This window comes from Taudactylus pleione, unplaced genomic scaffold (genome assembly GCF_031769625.1).
Source record: "Taudactylus pleione unplaced genomic scaffold, aTauple2 ptg000073l, whole genome shotgun sequence".
Lineage (NCBI taxonomy): Eukaryota > Metazoa > Chordata > Amphibia > Anura > Myobatrachidae > Taudactylus > Taudactylus pleione.
Window position 1 is genome coordinate 8,480,112 of NW_028284475.1, and position 22,769 is coordinate 8,502,880.

Below are 22,769 nucleotides of genomic sequence, written 5' to 3' on the forward strand. Positions count from 1 at the left end.
TCCCAGAACACCCAAAGCCACTGATTCTTGGCGCCTGGTTTTGCATTTAAGACTATTGATGTTTGGAATGTTGGGGTCAAAGCCAATGTCATCGACTAGTAATCTGACAATGTAAGAAGTAACTTTGCCCTGTACACGAACCCTACAGTGACCATTCCTGGCCTGAATTCCCCCTCTACATTTACACATCACTCAACCCTTTATTGGGGTGATGTGACAAGGACAAGATAATCCCGTACAGCACCGATCTTCCCAAGGAGGGGGCCTGGGCATGGCATACATTTATTACCAATATTTTAGGTGCTCAGGTTACTGAACACTGACAACAGATGGAGCAGGCCCACAGACTGATAGGAGGCATCTGGCTACTTACTTCTGTCGTTTTGCCATCTGTGCTCGGACGTGCGCCTCCACTTTTGTGGGGTCCTGGATTGCTTCTGTTCCCAAAACTCGCATCAGATTGGATATCCGCACTGAAGAATATAATAGGACCAGGATTAGTATCATCAAACACTGACAGGAGATGCATTTCCAATATATCACTATGATCCTATATGATTAAAGTCTATACGTGTATATTATTTCCATTCTTATAGTGTTCATTCTAGCAGCCTACGTCTGTCACAACCTGTGCAGTTCCTGTTTCCTGTCTGAGGTGTCACTCTCTGCTCTGGTGCTTCTAGCACGCCCAGCTGATGCAACAAACTGCTGAGCTACAGACCACAGTGTGCTAGAAGTACCAGAGCAGTGTGAGATACCCCAGGCAGGAAAGAGAAACTGCACAGGTTGTAGCAGGTGCTAGAATGAACACTCTTATTTAGCAAATACCACCTTATAATCTAGTTCTACATGATGTCTGCATGCACTGTTAGATAAAGACGTTTGGTGACTAAGCACGAGCTAAATGCAAGCTTACTTGTTCTCACTTGAGTCCAAGTAGAGGTACTAACAACCAATAGGAACATTATGGTTCTGCAATTTCATTTATGTTCCCGAAGATCATTAGACTTCGTCACCCAAAGAGGAATTGACGGCATAATTACAATATATGTATAGGTGCTTTGTCTTAAGGCAGTGGTTCCCAAACTGTGCGCCGTGGCACCCTGAGACACTTGCAGGGGTGCCTCAGGTAGGTAGTCCAGCACCAAATCAAAATTATTTATGGCAATTGTAATGTAAATATGTGAACAAACAGAAGTGTAAACCTGTCCACCGCCACATAACTGAACCTAAGGATGACCGGTCAGCACAATTTACTGCACTTTACTATTGTACTAGATTTTTTTCTAAATTTCTCTATAACAAACCTAAACAGGAGTGCCGTGAAACCAATGCTGATACTCTAGGGTGCCGTGATTCAAAAAAGTTTGGGAAACACTGTCTTAAGGGTTTGAGCTGAAGCACTTCTCTTGATACATTTTTCAACTTGATCGGCCAATGTATCGTGTGCCCGCCGGCCAGTGTGTACCAGTGATCTGTCTGAAATATGTAGTTCACAGACATATCGCGTTGGCTGTATCGCACAACCGATGGACAGATATATCTGTCCATCGTGCTGTGTTCCGCAGGGAGGGGGGAGCGACGACCCCTGGCCAGCGCGACCTGCGGCCAGAGGACAAATGATGGTTGAACCACCATCATCTGCAGATAAATCTGTGTAGGTGTGTACCCAGGTTTAGGCTAAATCCTTATCTCGGAAGCCAGTGGGGGACACAGAAACACAGGGGTTATATAGCCTGTAGTGGCAGGAACTTTGGCACTTTAACTTTACAGACAAAATCTCAACTCCTCCCCCTCTATAACCTCACTGGCTGCCTGAAAACTTTATTTTTCTTAAAATTCACGAATACAATGAACAAGAATAGACAATAAAAGGGAAGGCACCCAGTGTGCTCCTAGGACTCAGGAGAAAACTTAAATACAACACAGGGACCACTTTGGGAGGGATACGTTCAGTATACCAATGCAAGGGATGCTGGCGCTTAGAATACTGGTGCCGGAACCCCGACGCCGGCATTCCGAAGGGAAGTAGGGGCTAGGGTTAGACCATGTGGTCATTTGGAACAGCTGCTCGGCGGAGGACCATGCCATGCCACCCAAGAAGCACCCACTGATATTACAAGATAAATTAACAAGAAAGCCTCAAATACTAGAGACTTAATTACTAATCACAGGATTCCCTCCTCCAGTTGTATAATCAGAATCAACTTTATTGGCCAAGAATACAACCACATACAAGGAATTTAGCTCCGGTTAACTACAAGCCAAATACTTACATAAAATAGAACATAACATAACATGCATTCACAATACACAACTACAATACATAAATCGTGCATGAAACATAAAAAAACTCCTTTAAATAGAAAACATCCTAATTAAAATAGTAATGGAACACCCATCCAAATATCCTGCACTCAAGTATTTAACAAAAGAACCGTCTGAGGGAAAAAAAAGTTCAACATCTATTGTTCTTTACACTGTCCTGACTACTTGTGGAAGTCTGGCCCTCTCTCGTTCACTGGCTGAACCAAACCACACAATAAAATGACACAATATAATATCTTTAGCAAGCAGCTCCAGCTCTCACCACAAAGTATGTACTGACGCGTTTCACCTAATTCTTGAGCCTTTTGCAAAGCATAATTTTACAGTCCTTAGTTTCCTATAAATTACCAATACTGATTTTTTTGTATGTAACTTAAATTATATGGTGCCACAAGAGCCCCCCACACACGCCTTACAAAGTGCTTAAATTACGCGCAAACAAAAGAAAGTGAAAAATGATTTTCAGTTCAAAACATTGTAGGACATAGGAGTATACAAGCCATATTAAACATTACTTCATGTAGTCGCCATACCAAGAAAAGCAGAGAAGCGGACTGAACACAAAGGTTTATTTTAGCCGCTGACATAGGGGAGGAGGCGACTACATGAGTGAGGAAGGGAAGTGCACATGAGCGAAGAGGGCCCTGCCTGTGAAAACTTACAATCTGAAATGGGAGTAGCAGGCAGACCAGAGTATAAACTCCCATACATCAGCGACGGATTGCCGCAATTTCCTGAACCCGAGATGAAGGGTTCGGGATCGGCATATCGAGTTTTCAACATGAAGAATTTCCCTGACTGATCACGAGCCATAAATCGGCAGTTCCTGTTGGATTGGAGAAACGGCTGTCTGATGTATGGGGCCAGTCACAAAGAGGGTGGAGATAGTGGTTGAGAAACAGAGTGGTGGGTTAAGATGAAAGCTGGAAGGCTTCAATATAGAAATGTTTGGAGAGCCCGTTTTTGAAGCTTTGGAGAGAGGAGGAGACACTTTATAGGCGAGTAGTTTGATTTGGGTTCAGAAGGGGGAAGGGGAGACTGTGTACGGTCCAGCGAAGAGGGGAGACAAAAGCAGTTCAGCTGAAAGGAAAGGTTAGCAGCAGCGCTGAGGATGGATTGGAGTGGAGACAGGAGTAAATTCTCCATTTGGTGGACCATGGGGTGGTGTTGAAAGCGTAGGTGCTAGGACCTTAAAAAGTATTTCTTTGAGGATAAAGCCCCTCCAACCTTGAAAGGGCTGCAGGAACAACAACCAATACAACCAAAAAAAAGGTAGGAAACAGATTATCTTTGCACTTGGAAATTTAGATCTTCCAAACCATGTCACCCTTGTGAAGGTAGTCCCTTCTCAAAGAAATGGACTTGGCTGGCAAGTACAAAAATCAAGTTTTTACCTTCATCTGGGGGCCACTGGAGTTACGCTGGGAAGGTCCCAAAGCAGTCCTCACGGATGGGAGCGCACTGTAGCTGCACGAAGCACCCTGTGCCTAAAACCGGCCTCCTTGGACGCGGTACAATTTTACAAAGTTATGCACGGAAGACCAGGTGGCGGCACGAAACAGCTGAGCAGCAGTTGCCTCACGAAGCGCCCACCAACTAAGTTCAATGAGATGAAACCCTGTAGGGCACAGGTTGGTCACCAGCAAAATAAGCTGGTCAAATAACTGCACAAAGTCAGACACACAGTTTTCTTCTAAGCCAGCCAACCCCACTTGTGGGCATCATAAATACCCGTCTTGAGTAAGGCCAAAGTCTGCGGAACGTAAGACCAAAAAGCTTTTACCACATCTAAAGAATGAGTGGAAGGAAGAATCTCCGCTGGGAAGGGTTAGGAACTGCAATTGGTTGATTTATGTGGAACTTGGAAACGACATTCGGCAAAAAGGTAGGATTGGTACACAGCTCCATCTAGTCCTCATGGAAGACCATATAAGGAGAACAAAAGGACAAGACACTTAGGTCGGACACCCTCCAGGTGGAGGCAATCGTCAGGAGGAAAACAGTCTTCCAAGTCAAGTACTTTAACTCGACTGAAGACCCTGAAGGCAGAGGAAACCTGCTTCCCAATTTTCAACCCCAGGAATGAAGGCAGCTGGAATGTGCTTTTCTGTCCACCAGAGTATGCGTGTCATCTCCTTCATGGGCAAGGGACTCTGTGCCCCGTTGGTTATTAATATACGCCACCGGGGCGTTGCCTGACAGGACCTTTCCCGGATGCCCCTGCAGATGCTGCTGAACTGGCAAGAACACATTGAAGGATTGCAGATTTCCAGGATATTTATCAGTAGCACTGCTTCCTGTTGAGACCAGATACCTTGGAACTGATACCAAAGAACCACGGTGCCCCAGCCTCGGAGCCTGGCATAAGAGGTGACCGATATCCAATTCCATATGGGATAGGCGGGCATGAGGGGAGACACAAATGACTCAAGCCAGGTGATGGTGAGACCCGTCCCCCTTGAAGAGGTCAAATTGTAGAACCCTGAAGTGGAACCTGACGAACAGAACTGCCTTGAAGGAGGAGGCAAGTTTCCGCAGGAGACACATGCAGCGCTGAACAGAGATTGCCCGTTTCTCGAGAACTAGTCTTAACAACTGGAGGGTTAGGAACTTTCCTGTGGAAGAAAAATCCCTTTTAAGGATGTGTTCAATAACAATCCTAGGAAAAGCAGTCTCTGCGGTGGAATCAAAATTTACTTTTTGAAATTCACAATCCAACCGTGACATATGAGCATCTGATGGGTTAGCTGTACATGAGAGAAGATTCTCAGAGGAGGGGGCCTTTATCAAGAGAATGTTGTATTAGGGGATAATTGTCACTCCCACCAGTAACTTGTAAAGATCGGAGGGGGCAGAAAAGAGTCCGAAAAGAAGGGCTTTGAAGTGGAAGCAGGCACCTCGTATCACCAACTGAAGATAAGATTGATGTGGATCCCATATGGGAATGTGTAAATAGGCATCCCAAATGGCAAAAATTATCCTGCCTCCATGCTGGAGATCGAAGAGATTTGAATTTATGAAATGGCAAATTAACATTTAAGGCTTTTAGGTTTAGTATAGGCAGCACAGAGCTGTCTGGTACTTCAAATGGATCTCTGTCCCATCGGAACTGGGACGATGACTCTTTACTTTTAAGGACGATCGTTTTTGGCGCAAAGCTCGGAGACCTATGAAAGAGCCTCTGAGGAGGAGGCCCCAAAATTTTATTTTGTATCTGACCAAGAGGGTACGTCTGACCCAGGCAACGGAACAAGTTTGAAACCAAACTGTTTGAAAATGAATAAGATGCACCCCCACCGTAGGATCCCTTAGAGCGATGGCCATCTGCAAGACGATATGCTAATTTTTCTACTGCCTTATTTACTTAAGCCGAGATTAGAATAGGCCTAATTCCCACCCCTGCAGCCACATAAATCAATTTTAGGGTAGATTCCAGTTTACGATCAGTAGTTTCCAAGTATAAAGTAGATCCTGGTACTTTTTTGGTTAACCGGGAGACAGAAGGATCCACAAAAGGGGGGTGTTTCCCACTTGGAATTCACCGCAGCGGGTAAAGAGATCATGAGTTTGTCTACCTAGAACTTACGCTCTGGTTGCACCCACACTGTTGCCAGCATGTCCTTCAACTGAGGAGACTAAGGAAAGGGTAACAGGCTACTTAAGTAGTATCTCTTTTCAAGAGAAAACCTATGACTCTGAAGGATCCATGTCAGATATGTTTAACACCTAGTGGACAGCCTTAAGGCGTTCACCTATTGTATGTCAGAGGCGCCATCTTTAATTACTGAAGAAAGATCTAAAACAGAGTCCTCCAGATGGTTCTCCTCACCCTGAGACAAAACTTCAAAAGGTTGATTTTTCACATGATTGGAAGATAGCTGGTTGCCTCCATTTTTTAGGATCACTGTGTCTGGACGGCTCACAGGAGTTTCTCAAGCGAAGAGGAGGCTTGTACCAAAATGAACAGAGCAAGCTAACCCCTGGGCCCAGGGTAAATCGACCAACAGAGAAGGTTGAAAAACGGATTAACCTTCAGGGACAATCGCAGAAGAAGGTCCCCCAGACGGTTCCCGAGGACAAAGTGCCACCGAGGACCCAGACAAAGGAAATGAGGAGGGTTTATTTCTGGAGGCCGCTAATTGTTGCGATAGTTCTGCCATAGCACCAGCCGGCATCACCAACCAAACCGGCGTATCCACTGAAGACGACTAGCTTTCGGATGCTACATCGTCACGGGCCTCAACATCGCAAACTGCTCCCCAGTCAGACCGTGCATGAGGAAAATTGGTTTTGATTTGGCACAGGCAAAGACTTTGTACCATGCCACTTTTTTTGGACATGATCCCGCAGCATTGCCCTTCCCAGACAGAGATGAAAGGGTAGGGAGCATGAAAAAGGTAAAGGAAACAATACCCGTTTTTAGTGTGGAGTATAAAGGTTAGAACAGCACACTATTTCAAATCAATTCAGATTTAAAGTTCCAGGCTCCACACACCACTGATCACCCCAGCATGCCTCCAGTGTCACTCAGTGAATGAAGGAGAATTCTGTGAGCTTACAGAGACTTTACTAGTTCCTCTACTAAAACAGCTTTGTCCACAGACAACACCACCGTCTGTTGTTGGGGTGTGGAATAGCAGCCCTAAGGAAACCACTCACTATGAAGGTGTTAACCTGGATTTTTCTGCAATTGAGGAGCCAACCATGATTTACTAAGGTCTGGGCTGTCTGCCGAACATGGCTCTGCAGCAAGACTGAGGAATCAACTTAAATTAGCACATTGTCCAGATAAAGACAGGAGAAGGGTAGCCATCACTGCCATCCTATTTGTGAACACACTTGATTTTGTAGCCAGAAAGCAAAGATGATCATGATTTGAGGGACTAGCGTTTCCCAGATACACCTCAAAAAAAAAAAAAAAAAGAGTCAGTCTTGTTACCTTATTTATTGAATCACCCTCATATAATAAAAAGCCAGTGTCAATATTTAAGTTCCAACTGGTTCTCCATGTTTGAACAAACCTGCACACTACAATGTCTGGTAACAACATTCCTCAGCACGCTGTACTATTTGTATATAAAGTGCTGGCTATAGGATGCTGCACATATAAAAGGGATTTAAATAAAAAAAATAAAAAAAAATACAAACGCAGGAATAAAAATAGAAAAAAAAAAATGTCAACCAATTGTAAAATTAAATACATAAATAACTTAACATTGCTTGTTTTGTGCTTCTGTAAAATGGTATTTAAATGCAGTGTTCTTCCCAGAATTTTTTTCCAGCCGGGTGGCATCAAAAAGTAGCCGGGTGGGGGCCTTTGCAATATGCGCGCCGGGAAAAGGGGTATCTCCCTTGCCAATCCAGCCCGATAGGTCTCAGGCTGCTCCCCCACTGGCTCTCAATCAAAATGCCCTTTAAACAGTGCCCCCTGTAGATTAGTTTTGCCCTTATGCAGTGCCCCCAGGCTGAAGTAATGTCCCTATGTAGTGCCCCCAGGCTTAAATACTGCATAAGGGGCCAGTCTGGGGCAGTGCCCCCCCCCCAGTAGCTGCCCCATGATACAGTGGCCCCAACCCATTAGCTGCCCCATGATACAGTGGCCCCAACCCATTAGCTGCCCCATCATACAGTGCCCCCAACCCATTAGCTGCCCCATTATACAGTGCCCCCCCGTAGCAGCCCCATGATACAGTGCCCCCCCGTAGCAGCCCCATGATACAGTGCCCCCCGTAGCAGCCCCATGATACAGTGCCCCCAGTAGCAGCCCCATGATACAGTGCCCCCCGTAGCAGCCCCATGATACAGTGCCCCCCGTAGCAGCCCCATGATACAGTGCCCCCAGTAGCAGCCCCATGACACAGTGCCCCCCGTAGCAGCCCCATGATACAGTGCCCCCCGTAGCAGCCCCATGATACAGTGCCCCCCGTAGCAGCCCCATGATACAGTGCCCCCCGTAGCAGCCCCATGATACAGTGCCCCCAGTAGCAGCCCCATGATACAGTGCCCCCAGTAGCAGCCCCATGATACAGTGCCCCCAGTAGCAGCCCCATGATACAGTGCCCCCAGTAGCAGCCCCATGATACAGTGCCCCCAGTAGCAGCCCCATGATACAGTGCCCCCAGTAGCAGCCCCATGATACAGTGCCCCCAGTAGCAGCCCCCTTTATACAGTAACGCATACTCACAAAGAAAAAAAAAGACAACTTACCTGATCCCCGCTCCAGCCGACGACCGCCGCTGTCTGCTGCTCCCGGGCCCGCTTTGCACTATGGGAGAGACATCACGACGTCTCTCCCATCAACCGCTGTGGGTGGAGCCGGAATGAGAGCCCATGAGTGAGCTCTAGCCGGCTACCTCCGTGGCCGCAGCAGCCAGAGTCTGTACTGACTCTCATTGGCTGGCTGCGCTGCTATGACAAACACACAGCTGCCGCTGGCGCCTGTGTGTTTGTTTCTGTGTAGGGCAGACCGCTACTCACTGCGCTCTGCCCTACACTTGTGGGACACTAGCGGCGGGTGCGGGCCCCTGTGCAATGCACCGGCTGTACCGCCGCTAGTTCTCAGTGCAGCTCAACTGCCGGGCGGTGGGGGATTTTTGCCGGGCGGACCGCCTGACAAATAAAGCATGGGGAGAACACTGATATGGCTATATATTAACATCATTTCAATTGTAGAAAGAGAAGACTCATCGCTTATGAACTTCCGGTGGGCGGACCAAACGACCTGGCCGCACTTTTAATGGGCTCCCAAGCCGGCTCCATATAGCCGAGACATAGCGCCGCCGGAGAGACTCACTGCCTCACCTAAAGCCACCCTGAGGTCTCTAGGATAACGCGGGTAAGAGCGGCGCATGCCCCGGCCCCCCGCACTGCCCCACAACACCGGAGTACAGCCGCATTGGAAAAGCGGCACTGCCCGCGGCCGCCATCTTGGATCGCGGCCGGGCATAATCTCTCCCCTCCCCACCTCCAGCAACAGCCACCGGGGCTACCATTAGACCCGAGGAACAAGCGGGACGCCTGGACACCGTTTCAGGGACGTTCCTCAGTTATAAGCTCCCCGCTGGCCACACATCACCCGCGGCCGCCATTTTTGAGACCTGAACAAGTTGCTGCAGCCAGCGCTTACCTCCTTTCACAATCCTCTCTATTTGCTGCTCATACCAGGGAGCAGGGTGGTGTTGCTGGGTCCTCATACTGTGATCTTGTCTTGTCTGGTCCAAAGATAGTGCTCACAAGCCATACTATAGGTTCTAATTTACAGACCCAGTGTCATATATATCCTGAACACCTGGGGCTCCCCCTAGTGGCTCCTGATTAAATCGCACGTCACATCCCTATACCATGGAGAAGTTTGTGGCCAGACCACAGCGTGCACCTAAAGGTCAAACTACTAAAGGGAAAGACAAAAATGTAGCTCCATCATCATCTCCTGACTCTCCTACTTCACCTCCAGCTGACAATATCCTGGACGGAGCCTCTAACTCGACTCAATTTAGTACCGCCTCAATAGCTAAAGCCCAAGAAATATCCGAGCTTCTTTCTCCCTTGCTTGACAAAAAACTGTCCGGCCTCAAAGAAGCTATAGAATCAGCAGTTTCGCAACTTAAGGAACATGGTCGACGCTTTACGGAAGCAGAACAACGTATCTCCAATGTTGAAGATGAGCTAACAGAGGCACAAAGCGTAATACGTACACAGGAATCAGCGATCTCTGCTATGCAGGAAAAATTGGAAGACTTAGAGAATAGGAATCGCCGCAACAATTTAAGGTTAATAGGCCTACCGGAATCTGTTAAGCAAAGAGATCTCATGGATTTCGTCTCTAAATGGTTACCCTCTGAGCTCAATTGCTCGGCTTCTTCCAGTACCCTCATCATAGAACGAGTTCAACGCATAGGCCCTGACCGTGCTTCTGACCAGAGAAGACCTAGGCCTGTCATAATGAAAATGTTGAACTACCTAGACAAAACTCGCATACTGGACGCCTACCGCAAATCAGAAGGCCTCACCTATCAGGGGCACAAATTGTTGTTGTTTCAGGACTTCTCGTATCAAGTAGCAATGAAAATAAGGGAATATTCTACCATTTGTAAAGCATTATTTGATCTGGGACTGAGATTTGCATTAATGTACCCTGCGAAGCTGAAAGTCCTACATAACGGCAAACAACACTTTTTCGATTCTCCATCGTCTGCAAAGACTTTTCTGGACTCTCTAACTGACCAAATCACTCCTCAAAATGATATCGTGACTTAAGAAGATACATTTAATTGTACAAATCCGTCTCCTATCGCAAACATGGAGAGTTTGTTATTGGAAATATATATCTTATGCTTGTTTTCAAGATTTCTGGTTATTTCAACAACTGCTAAACGTCAACGGCAGAATTGTCAAGATAATCTCTGGTTTGTTGTTTTTTCCCCTTCCTTTTGCACATTTACCATTCCTCCTCTTTCATATCCCCTTTTTTATTTTCTTTTATTTCTTTTTTTCAATTATCGATACTTTTATACCTCACTGGGTTTAAATAGGCCCGTAGAGCCTTATTTTTTGGTTCTTAAAATTTTCAAAAATTGTAAGACTGCATTATGTTTGTTATATTCCATATATTATTGCAGGTCATGTTTTTGTTTTTGTGTTATGTGTATTTCTGTAATGGCACTTTCAAAGTTTTACTGCAGGCGCTCTCTGCGTGCTGGGACTGAGAGCGTGATGGTCTCTTTACGATGGTTCACTTTTTTGGTCTGCAGGACAGGTATAGGATAACACAATGTCTCACTCTATTGCTGATCTCACTAAAACACAAAAAAACATAAGATTTTTAACTTGGAACGTAGAGGGTTTAAACACCCCGATTAAACGGCGTAAAATACTACAACAACTTAAAAAATTTAAACCTGACATAGCAGTGCTACAGGAGACCCATTGGAGACAGGGTGACCCCAATACTCTTAGAGACTCATGGATAAAAGATTATACAGCTGCATCTTTCACATCTAACAAAAGAGGGGTGCTGGTGATTTTCCATAAATCTTTAAAATACACAGTTGTAGACTCGATCCTGGACACCGAGGGCAGATTTCTCTTTCTTAAACTGAATTTAGAAGGTGAATTAATCACGCTTGTCACTTTGTACGCTCCCACAGGTCACAACAATGCATTCTTCTCCGATCTCTACGCCCGACTCCAGAATTGGGCAGAAGGCGCCCTCGTCATAGGAGGAGACTTCAACACTACTCTTTCTCCTAGTCTGGACAGAACGGGAGCATCCGGTGAGTGGCGGGGCAGCACATCTCCAACGCTACAACTTCTAATTGAATCCCTCGCCCTAGTAGACCCATGGAGACACCTCCACCCCTTAGCACGTGATTACACGTTTTACTCCCACCCCCATCACTCCTCAGCTAGATTGGACGTCTGGCTGGTCTCAAGCTCATTAATTAATAGGATTCAAACATCTCATATAGAAAACAGTCATCTCCGATCATGCGCCTACATGGTTCACGTTACAACTATCTACCCCCAAAACATCTTCCTTCAATTGGATATTCCCCTCATACTTATTCACTTCTCCAGACTTCAAAAAATACTTAGAACAACAATTTCTTAATTATAATAATGATAATGCTTCTCATATTGGCGACATATCATTGTTTTGGGCCGCATCTAAACCAGTAGTGAGAGGGCATATTATGGGATATGTTTCCCATAAACGCCGTAAACTTAACACACGTTTCACGGAATTGAGTAAAGCCCTATCACAATCGTATACCATTATGCTGCAAAATAACAACACAGAGACACGGCGGAATTATTTGAATAACAAAAATTTATATGACACATTGTGCACTGAAAGAGCCCAATATTATCTAGATTTCCAGAAACATCGCTATTTCCGTTGGGGAAATAAAGCGGGCAAACTGCTAGCTAATATAGTGAGAAGTCAGAAAACATCCTCTCCCATTCTTTCTCTTAAAGGTCCCCTAGGATCATTACATACCAACGAGGACATTGCGGCCTCTTTCTTACAATATTACACAGACTTATACTCCGCACAGGATGATAACCCTGTTCTGGGGATGAACTTTTTGAAAGAGGCTAATCTACCTTCCCTCTCTGAAGAGGCCCGCGACTCTCTAACAACTCCTGTTTCGGAGTTGGAGGTTGCTCTAACTATCAAATCCCTGGCCAACGGAAAGACACCCGGCCCAGATGGCCTTAGTGCCGAGTACTACAAAATATTAAATCCACTTGTAACCCCTCATTTAGTTTCCTTATTTAATTCAATATTGAAGGGAGCCTCAACACCACCAGACTTTAACCAGGCCCGAATTATCCTTCTCTTGAAACCTGAGAAAGACCCCACGCTGACCCAATCATATAGGCCAATATCTCTGCTCAACCAGGATTTTAAAACCCTCACTGGTATTATCGCTCAACGTTTACAATTAGTATTGCCACATCTCATACACACCGCACAAACTGGGTTTATGAAAGGACGACACTCAGTGATCAACGTCCGACATTTGATTGCAGGATTAACTAAATCTCACCAAATGAGAAATAACCAAACGCTCCTTGTCAGCTGCGACGCTGACAAGGCCTTTGATAGGGTGTCGTGGAACCACCTACTGCGCATCTTCCAGCTACAAAATTTTGGTCCCGAATTTATTACATTATTCAAAACAATATACCACACTCCTATAGCATTCCTAACAGTTAACGGCCTGAATACTCCATCCCTTAGACTACATAGGGGCACCCGACAGGGTTGTCCCCTATCCCCTTTATTATTTAACCTGGCTATAGATCCTCTTATCCGCACCTTTTTGCTATGTCAACAATGGCAGGGAATAAATATCGGAAATAACACTTTGAAAGTCTCCGCGTATGCGGATGACTTATTACTGTATTTTGAGAACCCACATTCTGCCATACCTAAACTCCTTCATATCCTGAAAGACTTCCATATTATCTCTGGTTTTTTGATAAATTATAACAAAACAGAGGCCTTGGCCCTACACTCGGACGTCACAAAAAACTGGAAAAATTCTTTCCCATTTAAATGGGCCAAAACAACTCTAAAATACCTAGGCCTTAATATCCCGGCACATCCCTCCGCCCTATACTCAGTCAATTTCCCTGCTTTAATACAACGTACACTTTTAGATTTTAAAAAATGGAAACATCTCCCACTCTCATATCTCGGTAGATGTCAATTAATTAAAATGATATCTTTTCCTAGGATTTTATATTTTTTTCAGATGCTCCCCTTGCTTCCTTTAGAATCTGATTTAAAATTGATTAACAAAGCGATCAGCAAGTTCATTTGGGCGAACAAAAAACCCAGGATTTCACTATTCAAACTCAGCCAACCACCTGCTTTAGGCGGAATTAATCTCCCTTGCTTAAAATCTTATGCTATTGCGTCAAATTACCGATACGCAATTGACTGGATTAGAGGAACAAATGGATTTGCTGACACGCTAATAGAACAATCTTTTAGTGTTGAAATGCCATTAGCTAGTTTGCTACACACACGACCCTTGTCCTTTCCACCTCACGTAGCACAAAATCTACTACTACATACTACATGCTTGGCTTGGCGCCGAGCCAGAACTCAAATGAGAGTCCCTCCCAATGTCTCCTTGTTCCTTCCTATCGGCCATAACCCAGGGTTTGATGCTGGTTTTCTAACACAGACTTTCAAAACCTGGAACACACAGGGATTGCGTTACATATATCAATTATTGGATCTCTCCACAATGACTATTTACTCTCATAACCAAATACAGGAAAAATTTCCCTGTATCCAAATCCCTTTATTTATATATTTCCAAATACGTAGTTATGTCAATACTTTACTCCCTAAAATTCCCATTATACCTGGGAAAAATGGTTTGGATGATGTGCTGTCTCGCTGCCTCTCTATGTCATTTTCCACTTCTATGCTATACACCTATATACGCCGGGAAATAAATTTGGAAGTGGAGACGGTGGGATTTGCCAAGTGGCATTCCACATTCCCTACCATACCCCTATCCACCATTTTAAAATCTTTTGTTAGACTTAATAAGCAATTAATTTCGGCTTCATACGCGGAAATGCAGTAGAAATTATTGCATCGTGCCTATTTCACCCCCAAATTAAGACTCATCACAGGTACTTCCACAGACTCAAATTGTTTTAAATGTGGTCAACCTGATGCGGATCTAATGCATTGTATGTGGCACTGTGCGGAGGTACAGAGGTTCTGGTCCTTGGTACACACCTATATATCCACCAAGTTGGGAATTGCTTTTGAACTAACACCCGAGTGGGCTATGTGGGATATTGTACCATCATCTGGGTCATCCTGTGCCCCTGGAGGTGCCCGTCTATTACTAGCAAAGATTGCAGCAGCTGCGAAAAAAACAATATTATCTCAATGGATTTCCACTGACACTTTAACGCTCAGTCTTTTACAACCTAGAATTACATACCTATTTAATATGGATTGGCTAGAACTATCCCTTAATAAAGACAAGGAAGCAGAGAAGTTCTTTAATATCTGGCTCCCGTATGTTCACACATTAACACCTCAGGTTAAAAACGCTCCGTGCCGCAGTCCAACTCACAGCCTGGTATAATGAAGAAACCTTGGCTTCAGGTGAACCACCATTTTAATTCCTGTATTGTTACGTTCCTCATGGATCCATTGTATTGCACATTACTGTTGTGGTCCTGTTGATGTCTTGTCATTTTCTGATCAATATGTTATATTGTTTATTACGGTTTTACAATAAAAATATGTTTTAAAAAAAAGACTCATCGCTTATAAGCAACTGACTCATCTCCCAGCACTTGGCCACTTCCCGTCTCGGGAAGTAGCCTCAATCCCCCATTACAGGCCTCAATCCCCCCATTACATGGCCTCAATCCCCCCATTACATGGCCTCAATCCCCCCATTACTGCTACATCAAATTCACCCCTGAGCAAGCAACACTCTGAGCTTCATGCAGCACTGACCGCACACAGAAGAAGTTATCGGATGTAATCAGGAAGGCGTAGCGCTCACCAAGGGAAGCCTGCACAGGTGCAAAGTGCTGCCGGCCAATGCTGTGAGACCACAGTTCTTGTCTCAAAAAACTTACAAAGACATTTGCAGCAACTACACCATTGCCAAAATAGGAGAATACCGAAATCTACAGAAACATATTATAAAGCAACACAATAAGGAAATGATACACTCAAACCTACCTTTGGGTTCTGGTGGAGGCATGAGTCCTAACCGTACTTTCTCCTGCAGTTCCTTCTGCGCCTCCCTCCTGGTCTGACGTCGCAGTTTCTTCTGTTCCTTTTTGGTTAGGTAAATCCCTAGGGTCACTGGAGCATCTGTGTCAACTGGGTTAATGGGAAAAACAAAAACAAGGAGCTTCTAAAGGGAAAGTCTAAAAAAAAAAAACTAACATTAAACTGAAGTCATTCAAAATTACTTGAAGTCTTTTAATTGTGAGCCAAATATTCTGACTCCTGGTTTGGCCTCATGATTGCAATTAATGTCCTATCTGCACCCATTATTAGATTTCTTTAGTATGCGATGAATGACAAAGTGGTATGACATAACTCGGAATGGCTTTCTGAAGTCTACGTGGGTCTCATCATATAACGAAGATACTTTATTTTGACTGCTGGAGCAAAGTTTCAGCTTATATAATGTTCATTCTAGCACCCTGCCCCTGTCACACAACCCGTGCAGCTCCTCTTTCCTGCCTGGTGTGTCGCTCTCTGCTCTGGTGCTTCTAGCACACTCAGCTGATGCAACAGACTGCTGGGATACAGACCAGAGTGTGCTAGAAGCACCACAGCAGAGAGCGACACCCCAGGCAGGAAAGAGGAACTGCACGGGTTGACAAGTGCAGGGTGCTAGGATAAACACTACTTATATTACAAGGTGGCTTTGTCTGGCCCAATTACAGACTCGGCATTTGCACACACAAGTCTGCACTTCTGACAAACTAACTGGCTATACCTTACCTGTTAGCCACAAAAGCCATAGGACAACCATTATAAACATTGGCACAGCCACATGGCATAACACGTTCATTATAATTACAATTACTAAACTTAATATCATCTTGATTGAACCTATACAGGGGTATTCAGTATGGAGCGAAAACTCAGTTTTTGCGGTGTTTTCGCACCAATGACGTCATTATCGCAGGTTTTGGTTTTACACCGTATTCAAAGACTTTTCGCAGGTTCGAAAAGTCTTTGAAAGAACACGGGGATAACTTTTCACCACTGAATAGGTGGCGAAAAAAAGTGCAGAATTGGGGTTTAGGGGTGCAGGCTTAAAAAAAAATAGCCTGCACCCCTGAGAATGACATTTAGAAAAGAACTGTGTCAAAAAAAGTTAAAAAAAAAAAATAGGTACACCCCAAAAAAATAATTTAAAAATTGGGGTGAAAAAAAAAAAAAAAAAAAAAATGGGAAAAAAAAAATAAATAAAAGTGTTTAAAAATAGGTTCAGGGCTATTCTGCAAATATGCGGAAGGTGTTTTCTAGAATAGGATATTAGTGGCAGGTGCATATTTGCAGAATTTTTAAATAAAGACTTTAGGGACTTAAAAATATGCTATTACCCATTTTCATGTACCCCAAATTTGATGGGACCACTTAAAAAAACGAAAAAAATAATCTGAGTGCTCTTCTGCATCACTTCTTCAATGTCGGGAAAAAAAAACACCTGCAGCGGCTATTTAAATCCCCGACTATCATTTGCATGCTAAAACGGGAGTACCCATAGTGATCCCCCATGTTTTTACAGCTTTAGGGGGGTCCTACAATTTATTCCAGGTAAATTTTGTTTTTTTTCGCCGATCCTACTTCGCCGGGTCCCGTTTTCGTAGCTTTTACATTGAATACGGGGATAAAGCGGGCGCGCGTCCGATACTTTATCCCAGAAAAATCTCCGATGTGGAGCGAAAAGTCCAGCACGGACTTTTCACTCCCATATTGAATACCCCCCTTAGTGTCTTTGCTCACTAGCAGGACACATTCCTTCCCATTAGACACAGACTTACAACCAGCATTACAGAACCTATGTATAAAAATATACAGACAGAAAAGTCTTTATAGCTAACGCAATCATTTCTCTTTTTGTTTTTGTGGCTGTGACCGGAAAGGCGCCATAAAATACAGCCGGTGTTTATGTCCTATATACCCTGCAAAAATCCTAATTGGTCCAGATCCATGGAAATAATCACTTTCTGGCCCATAATACTTTGCTCTTAAAACGCAAGCAGTATACAACACACAACCCTCCACCAACAACTCACCTGGAGGGCTGAGCTGTGCTGGATGCTCAACGAGATTCGTGATACCGTGGAATTCTCTCCGTTGTGCTAAGGTATCTGCTCTCCTGGAAGAAGAATAAACTCAGTATTAACAGAGCTTAACTCAGTTAGAACAGGTGCCTTACATAGTAAAGTACACAAATATCTGGCAGATGAAGTGGGCGAAGTTGACATATCTAGCAGGCTCATCACCGCCAGTGAATATAGATGTGTCCTCATAGACCTATCCTTCTTGCCCCATAGGGCGCGGGACGCAAGTTGTGACTTAGACGCTCCTCCACGGGTTGCAGTTCCAGAAAATTTGTACTTCTCTCTAAATCAGAGATGGGGAACCTCAGGCCCAGGGGCCGTATAAGGCCCTCTGAATCATTTGGTCTGGCCCTCTGAACTTTTCTCTGCTAGCCTCATCTGGCCTAACATGGCCCCCTGCAGCCAGAATCTGTGCAGCAGTGCCGCCTGGATCGTCCTTAGGACACTTCAGACGGTCATACCGCTGCCCTTACAGTTCTCTGGAGCATCTTCAGGATGCTCTGGCCATTGCGGTCATCACCGATGATTGTGACCCCACCCCATGTGATGTCGCACGGTGGGGGCGTGGCCTGGACCGGGCCCGCGAATAATGTTATATATATCAAAATGGTCCTCGACAGAAAAAGGTTCCTCAGCCCTGCTCTAAATGAAGCCTCTTATTTACATGGTAGCCCCCTGCAATGTCACTTATAGTGTACTAAGCACCAGGAGCAGTGTTTTTGTTGCAAAAGACTTGGGCCCTCATTCAGAGCCACTCGCTAGCGGCAGTACGTTCGTTCCGAGCGATGTTCGCACATCTGCGCATGCGTACGGTTTTTAGTACGCATGCGCGAACCAGTCAGTGCGGCTGAAAATCGTTTGTACACAATATAGCGAGTGCCTGCTATTTTGAGTGACAGAATGAGGCGTATGTGGGTGGTAACAGGGGAAGGTGCTTGAAAACGGGGAGTGGAGATCAGAACGCAGGCGTGCTTAAAGGTCAAAACGGGCGTTTTATGGGTGTGCATAATCAATATAGCAGCGTCATTGACCACGTCACTTGTTTTTTTTTAACTCAGAACTGCTCGCAAAATAGCGGTTGAAAAAACCAACCCCAAGAATAGCAAGCAGTTCATACGCTGTTCGATGTACTCGATTAATCTAATAAATAGCGGACATGACGTATGGTGCGAGCGGCCAGGGGGCGTTTTTAACAAATAAACGAGCGTATGTTTTGCTCGCTCGTTCAGACTTAGAGGTGTGAACAGACTGCAATGTGCGAACGGATCATTTGAATAGCCACCCCTTGTTTTTGAACGAACGAACGCAAATAGCGAACGGCTCTGAATGAGGGCCTTGGTTCAAAGTTTCATATTAAACAGAACGATGCAGCACACTTGTAGCGGTCCACTGTCTTGACTTATTACCCAGGTTAGTGTCCGAGTCGCACACAGCAGCTGTACGCAATGCCATAGCCAGTGTCCAGGGTACCCTTGCACTGTAATTTTCTGCAATTAGTGATGGAACTTAAGGCGCACATCCACATGCCGACTAGGGAAAGACAGTACGATTACAACATCGTAATCGTACAGTCGTTTCCCATCCCCTGCAGTGCCTACACTGAACGATTATAGTCCATCAGTGTAGGCACCCTCCATCATCCCCGAACATGGCCAATCTGTCTTTATCGGTAGATTGACCGGCATGTTTGGGCGATGATATATGTCGGAAACGACCAGCGGGAGCGCGCATCGCTGGTAGTGTCCGACATTTCAGTACACGATTAATGAGCGATTGCACGATTACGATGTCGCTCATTAATATAACCTAGTGGATGTGCCCCTTAAGATGCATATTTTGTGTCTCTGGCAGGACATATTTTGCAGAGTCGGTGGTGCACCAAAAGGTGCTATTTGAGTACAGGTGAATGGGGACACATCTGTCTTGACTTATTACCCAGGTTAGTGTCCGAGTCGCACACAGCAGCTGTACGCAATGCCATAGCCAGTGTCCAGGGTAACCTTGCACTGTAATTTTCTGCAATTAGTGATGGAACTTAAGGTGCACATCCACATGCCGACTAGGGAAAGACAGTACGATTGCAACATCGTAATCGTACAGTCGTTCCCCATCCCCTGCAGTGCCGACACTGAACAATTAGTCCATCAGTGTAGGCACCCTCAATCATCTCCGAACATGGCCAATCTATCGTTATCGGCAGATTGACCAGCATGTTTGGGCGATGATTGATGTCGGAAACGACCAGCGGGAGTGCGCATCGCTGGTCGTTTCCAACATTATAGTGCACGATTAATGAGCGATTGCACGATTACGATGTCGTATTAATATCGCCTAGTGGATGTGCCCCTTAAGATGCATATTTTGTGTCTCTAGCAGGACATATGTCGCAGAGTCGGTGGTGCACCAAAAGGGACTATTTGAGTACAGGTGTATGGGGACACATCTGTATTTAAGACACACTGTAGAAACAGACACTTACAGTTCAATTCCATTGGGAATGACGAACGAGTCCCACCACTCGATGTCCGGAATTTCTCCTTCCTTGATCTCCTTTTTGGGGGTAATGAGTGCTAGCCTGGTGGAAGTCTGGATCCCGGTTTTCTTGGCGGCCTGTGAGATTTCGGCCTGCAGTTTCTCCAGCTGGGCCTGTTCAACAGAGAAACGTTTCACTGTATTAATACAATTATCAAGCACTGTCGCCTGCACAGCGGTTAATCTGAGGCTCGGAAATAGAGGGAGGCACCTTCGTCCGCAGCCTCTGAGCGATCTTCTCAAATTTTCCCTTGTCGTGGAACTTGAAGGAACGTTTCGTGCGCTGGGCAGGCATGACTGAGACACGAGGGTCAAAGAAGGTGTTTGACTCCAGGTCATCTGAAGGTTTCTCTTTCAGCTGCTGCTTGAACTGCTCCCTTTTCACGGCCCGGATGTTGGCTTTCAACGTGGGCATGCGGTGAGTCAGCTCGATCTCTTTGCCGGTGGCGTCTACAGTGCGACCCTGGTCGTCCAAGATAAGAGGGGTGGGTTTTGACTGGTCTTTCAGCTCTACTTTCCTTTACAAAAAATAAATAAAAAAGTAAATTAGGCAACACTAGTATTCTGAAAAACCCCTGTTGTGATTCAATGCGGAAGGTCAAACATGTACAGAACCACCAACAGCTCGTGCAATAGCTAGGACGTGGGTAGTTCTAAGATAATTAAAGGGAGGTTTATAAAGTGAACATAGCGATATGTCATTGGTCATTATAACACTATCAAGTCTAAGTGCCTGAGTCGTGCGCAATGCCGATATCCGCGCAAATGTTCAATGTTCAACTGCGCTTGCATCAAAGTCGCTAAAAAGTCAGTCCAAGCGCCCAGTTGTGTGTACGCACAGGCGCAGTGGCGATTGAGACGCACTGCCCCAAATGTATTGAAAATGTGCTATGCATCCTGGGAGGTGGCTATTCAAACGCACGGAGACGCACCAGCTTATGGGGCAATTAGGTGCGGATCGCATAACTGGTTGCGATATCAGACACTGAGTCGCTTACATTGGAGGTCGTACTCTGACGGAGTTTCTGCTCCTAGCATGAGGAAGGCGCAAATTTTCGACGGAGCGTCCGATTACTGGGTCTAAAAATGCAGCTTGATGTGGGGAGCACAGAATACTCACGGAGGGGCGATTCCCATGGCATGAAGATTGGCCAAGCCGACCATGTTTGTAGCTCCTATAAGTCCGGGTTTCAGGGCCAGCTGTGCTTGGATGCGCGCCTGCAGTTCGGCAGCTTTCCTGGCCTTTTCAATGGCATCGTTCATGAAGGTGGCGGCCTGGGACGGCTGGATAGTGTTCCCGATGTGGGATCGTTCGGAGGACTGGTTGGAGGAAGATTTGCTGACTGGCTGTGAATGGATATTTAGAAGTAGGTGGTTTTATCCCTTTATTCTGCCTATTCTACACATCTAAACATTAGTCTTGATGTTACAATGCTTGGTATGCCGTGAGCTGGCAGAATTTGGGGTCGGAAATGGTATGGATCTTAAGATGGGCGAGTTGTGGGAGCATCTAGCTTAGGTGCAGAGTCTCACTCCACCATATGCTCTCTAGGGAGTGGATAAAGAGCATGTAATCTATGATCAGGCTTAGATAGAGAAGATCCTCCAACTAAGCAGAAGGCGTGGGGAAGAATGAGTCCGTCTTAGTTTCATCCTACATTTCTCACTGTCCTTACTGTCTAAAGTGACTGACAACACACACTACATCTCCCCCCCTCCAAGCTTCAGGTTGGAGTCCTCAACGGGACACAAGGAAACCTCAGTGTCAGGGTCTCCGGCCACCTCACCTTCCTCCTGGGTGGTAAAATCAGATTCTTCCCAAGTCTGGAGGACCGCCAGAAGCAGAACCACCCTTGGTCTTAACAAGGGGTAGACAACCTATGGCACTCCAACTGCTATGGAACTACACTTCCCAGCATACCCTGCTACAGTTATATAGCTAGACTGTGGCAAAGCATGCTGGAATGTGTATTTCCACAGCAGCTGGAGTGCCACAGGTTGCCTACCTCCGGTCTAGACTTGTGAGAACCATGGTCATGGAAAATGTTACCTGAGCTATACCGAAGCCAGCTCATCTGGCACTGCAATGGCAGAACCCAAAGTGTCCTGGGAGAAAGGCTATGAATGACAAGTTCTCTTGGCTATAAAACTAAAGTATATAGAGACATATATGATTATTTTGCAGAAATATAGGATACCAGCTCTAACAAAATAGAAAATCTTAACAATCCAACTTTACCACTGAAGGAGGACTGACAAAGCTCAGCTGCTTCTTCCTCTCTTCAATCTGCCGGGTTGCAGCTTCCATCATCTGTTTAATCTGCAATACAGACAGGCCCATCACTATGGGATGACTACATCACATACAATTTTAAGCAAGGCATAGGCAAGAAAAACATCAATAACAATTCTGTGACAGATCGCATGTGGGCATATGGCCTCACTGGGGTTTCAGCTAGTGTGGGACAGCTGACCGCTGGCGTGATGACACAATGTTACACTGAATGCAGTGTCTGGGGGACCAGCTGTGATAAGTCCAG

General features: G+C 45.4%; 1 protein-coding gene across 2 annotated transcripts in view; it reads right to left on the reverse strand.

Moving 5' to 3' along the window:
* Positions 1-22,769, reverse strand: part of PRPF3 (pre-mRNA processing factor 3) — a 43,622-nt gene that overhangs the window by 13,206 nt on the left and 7,647 nt on the right. For both annotated transcript variants that reach the window (XM_088467668.1, XM_088467669.1), the window contains exons 5-11: positions 22,469-22,549; positions 21,350-21,576; positions 20,441-20,747; positions 20,177-20,343; positions 17,650-17,732; positions 15,569-15,712; positions 374-473 (exon numbers count right to left, since the gene is read on the reverse strand). In XM_088467668.1, coding sequence (XP_088323794.1) covers positions 374-473; positions 15,569-15,712; positions 17,650-17,732; positions 20,177-20,343; positions 20,441-20,747; positions 21,350-21,576; positions 22,469-22,549 — 1,109 coding nt within the window. The remainder of the gene's footprint in view (positions 1-373; positions 474-15,568; positions 15,713-17,649; positions 17,733-20,176; positions 20,344-20,440; positions 20,748-21,349; positions 21,577-22,468; positions 22,550-22,769) is intronic.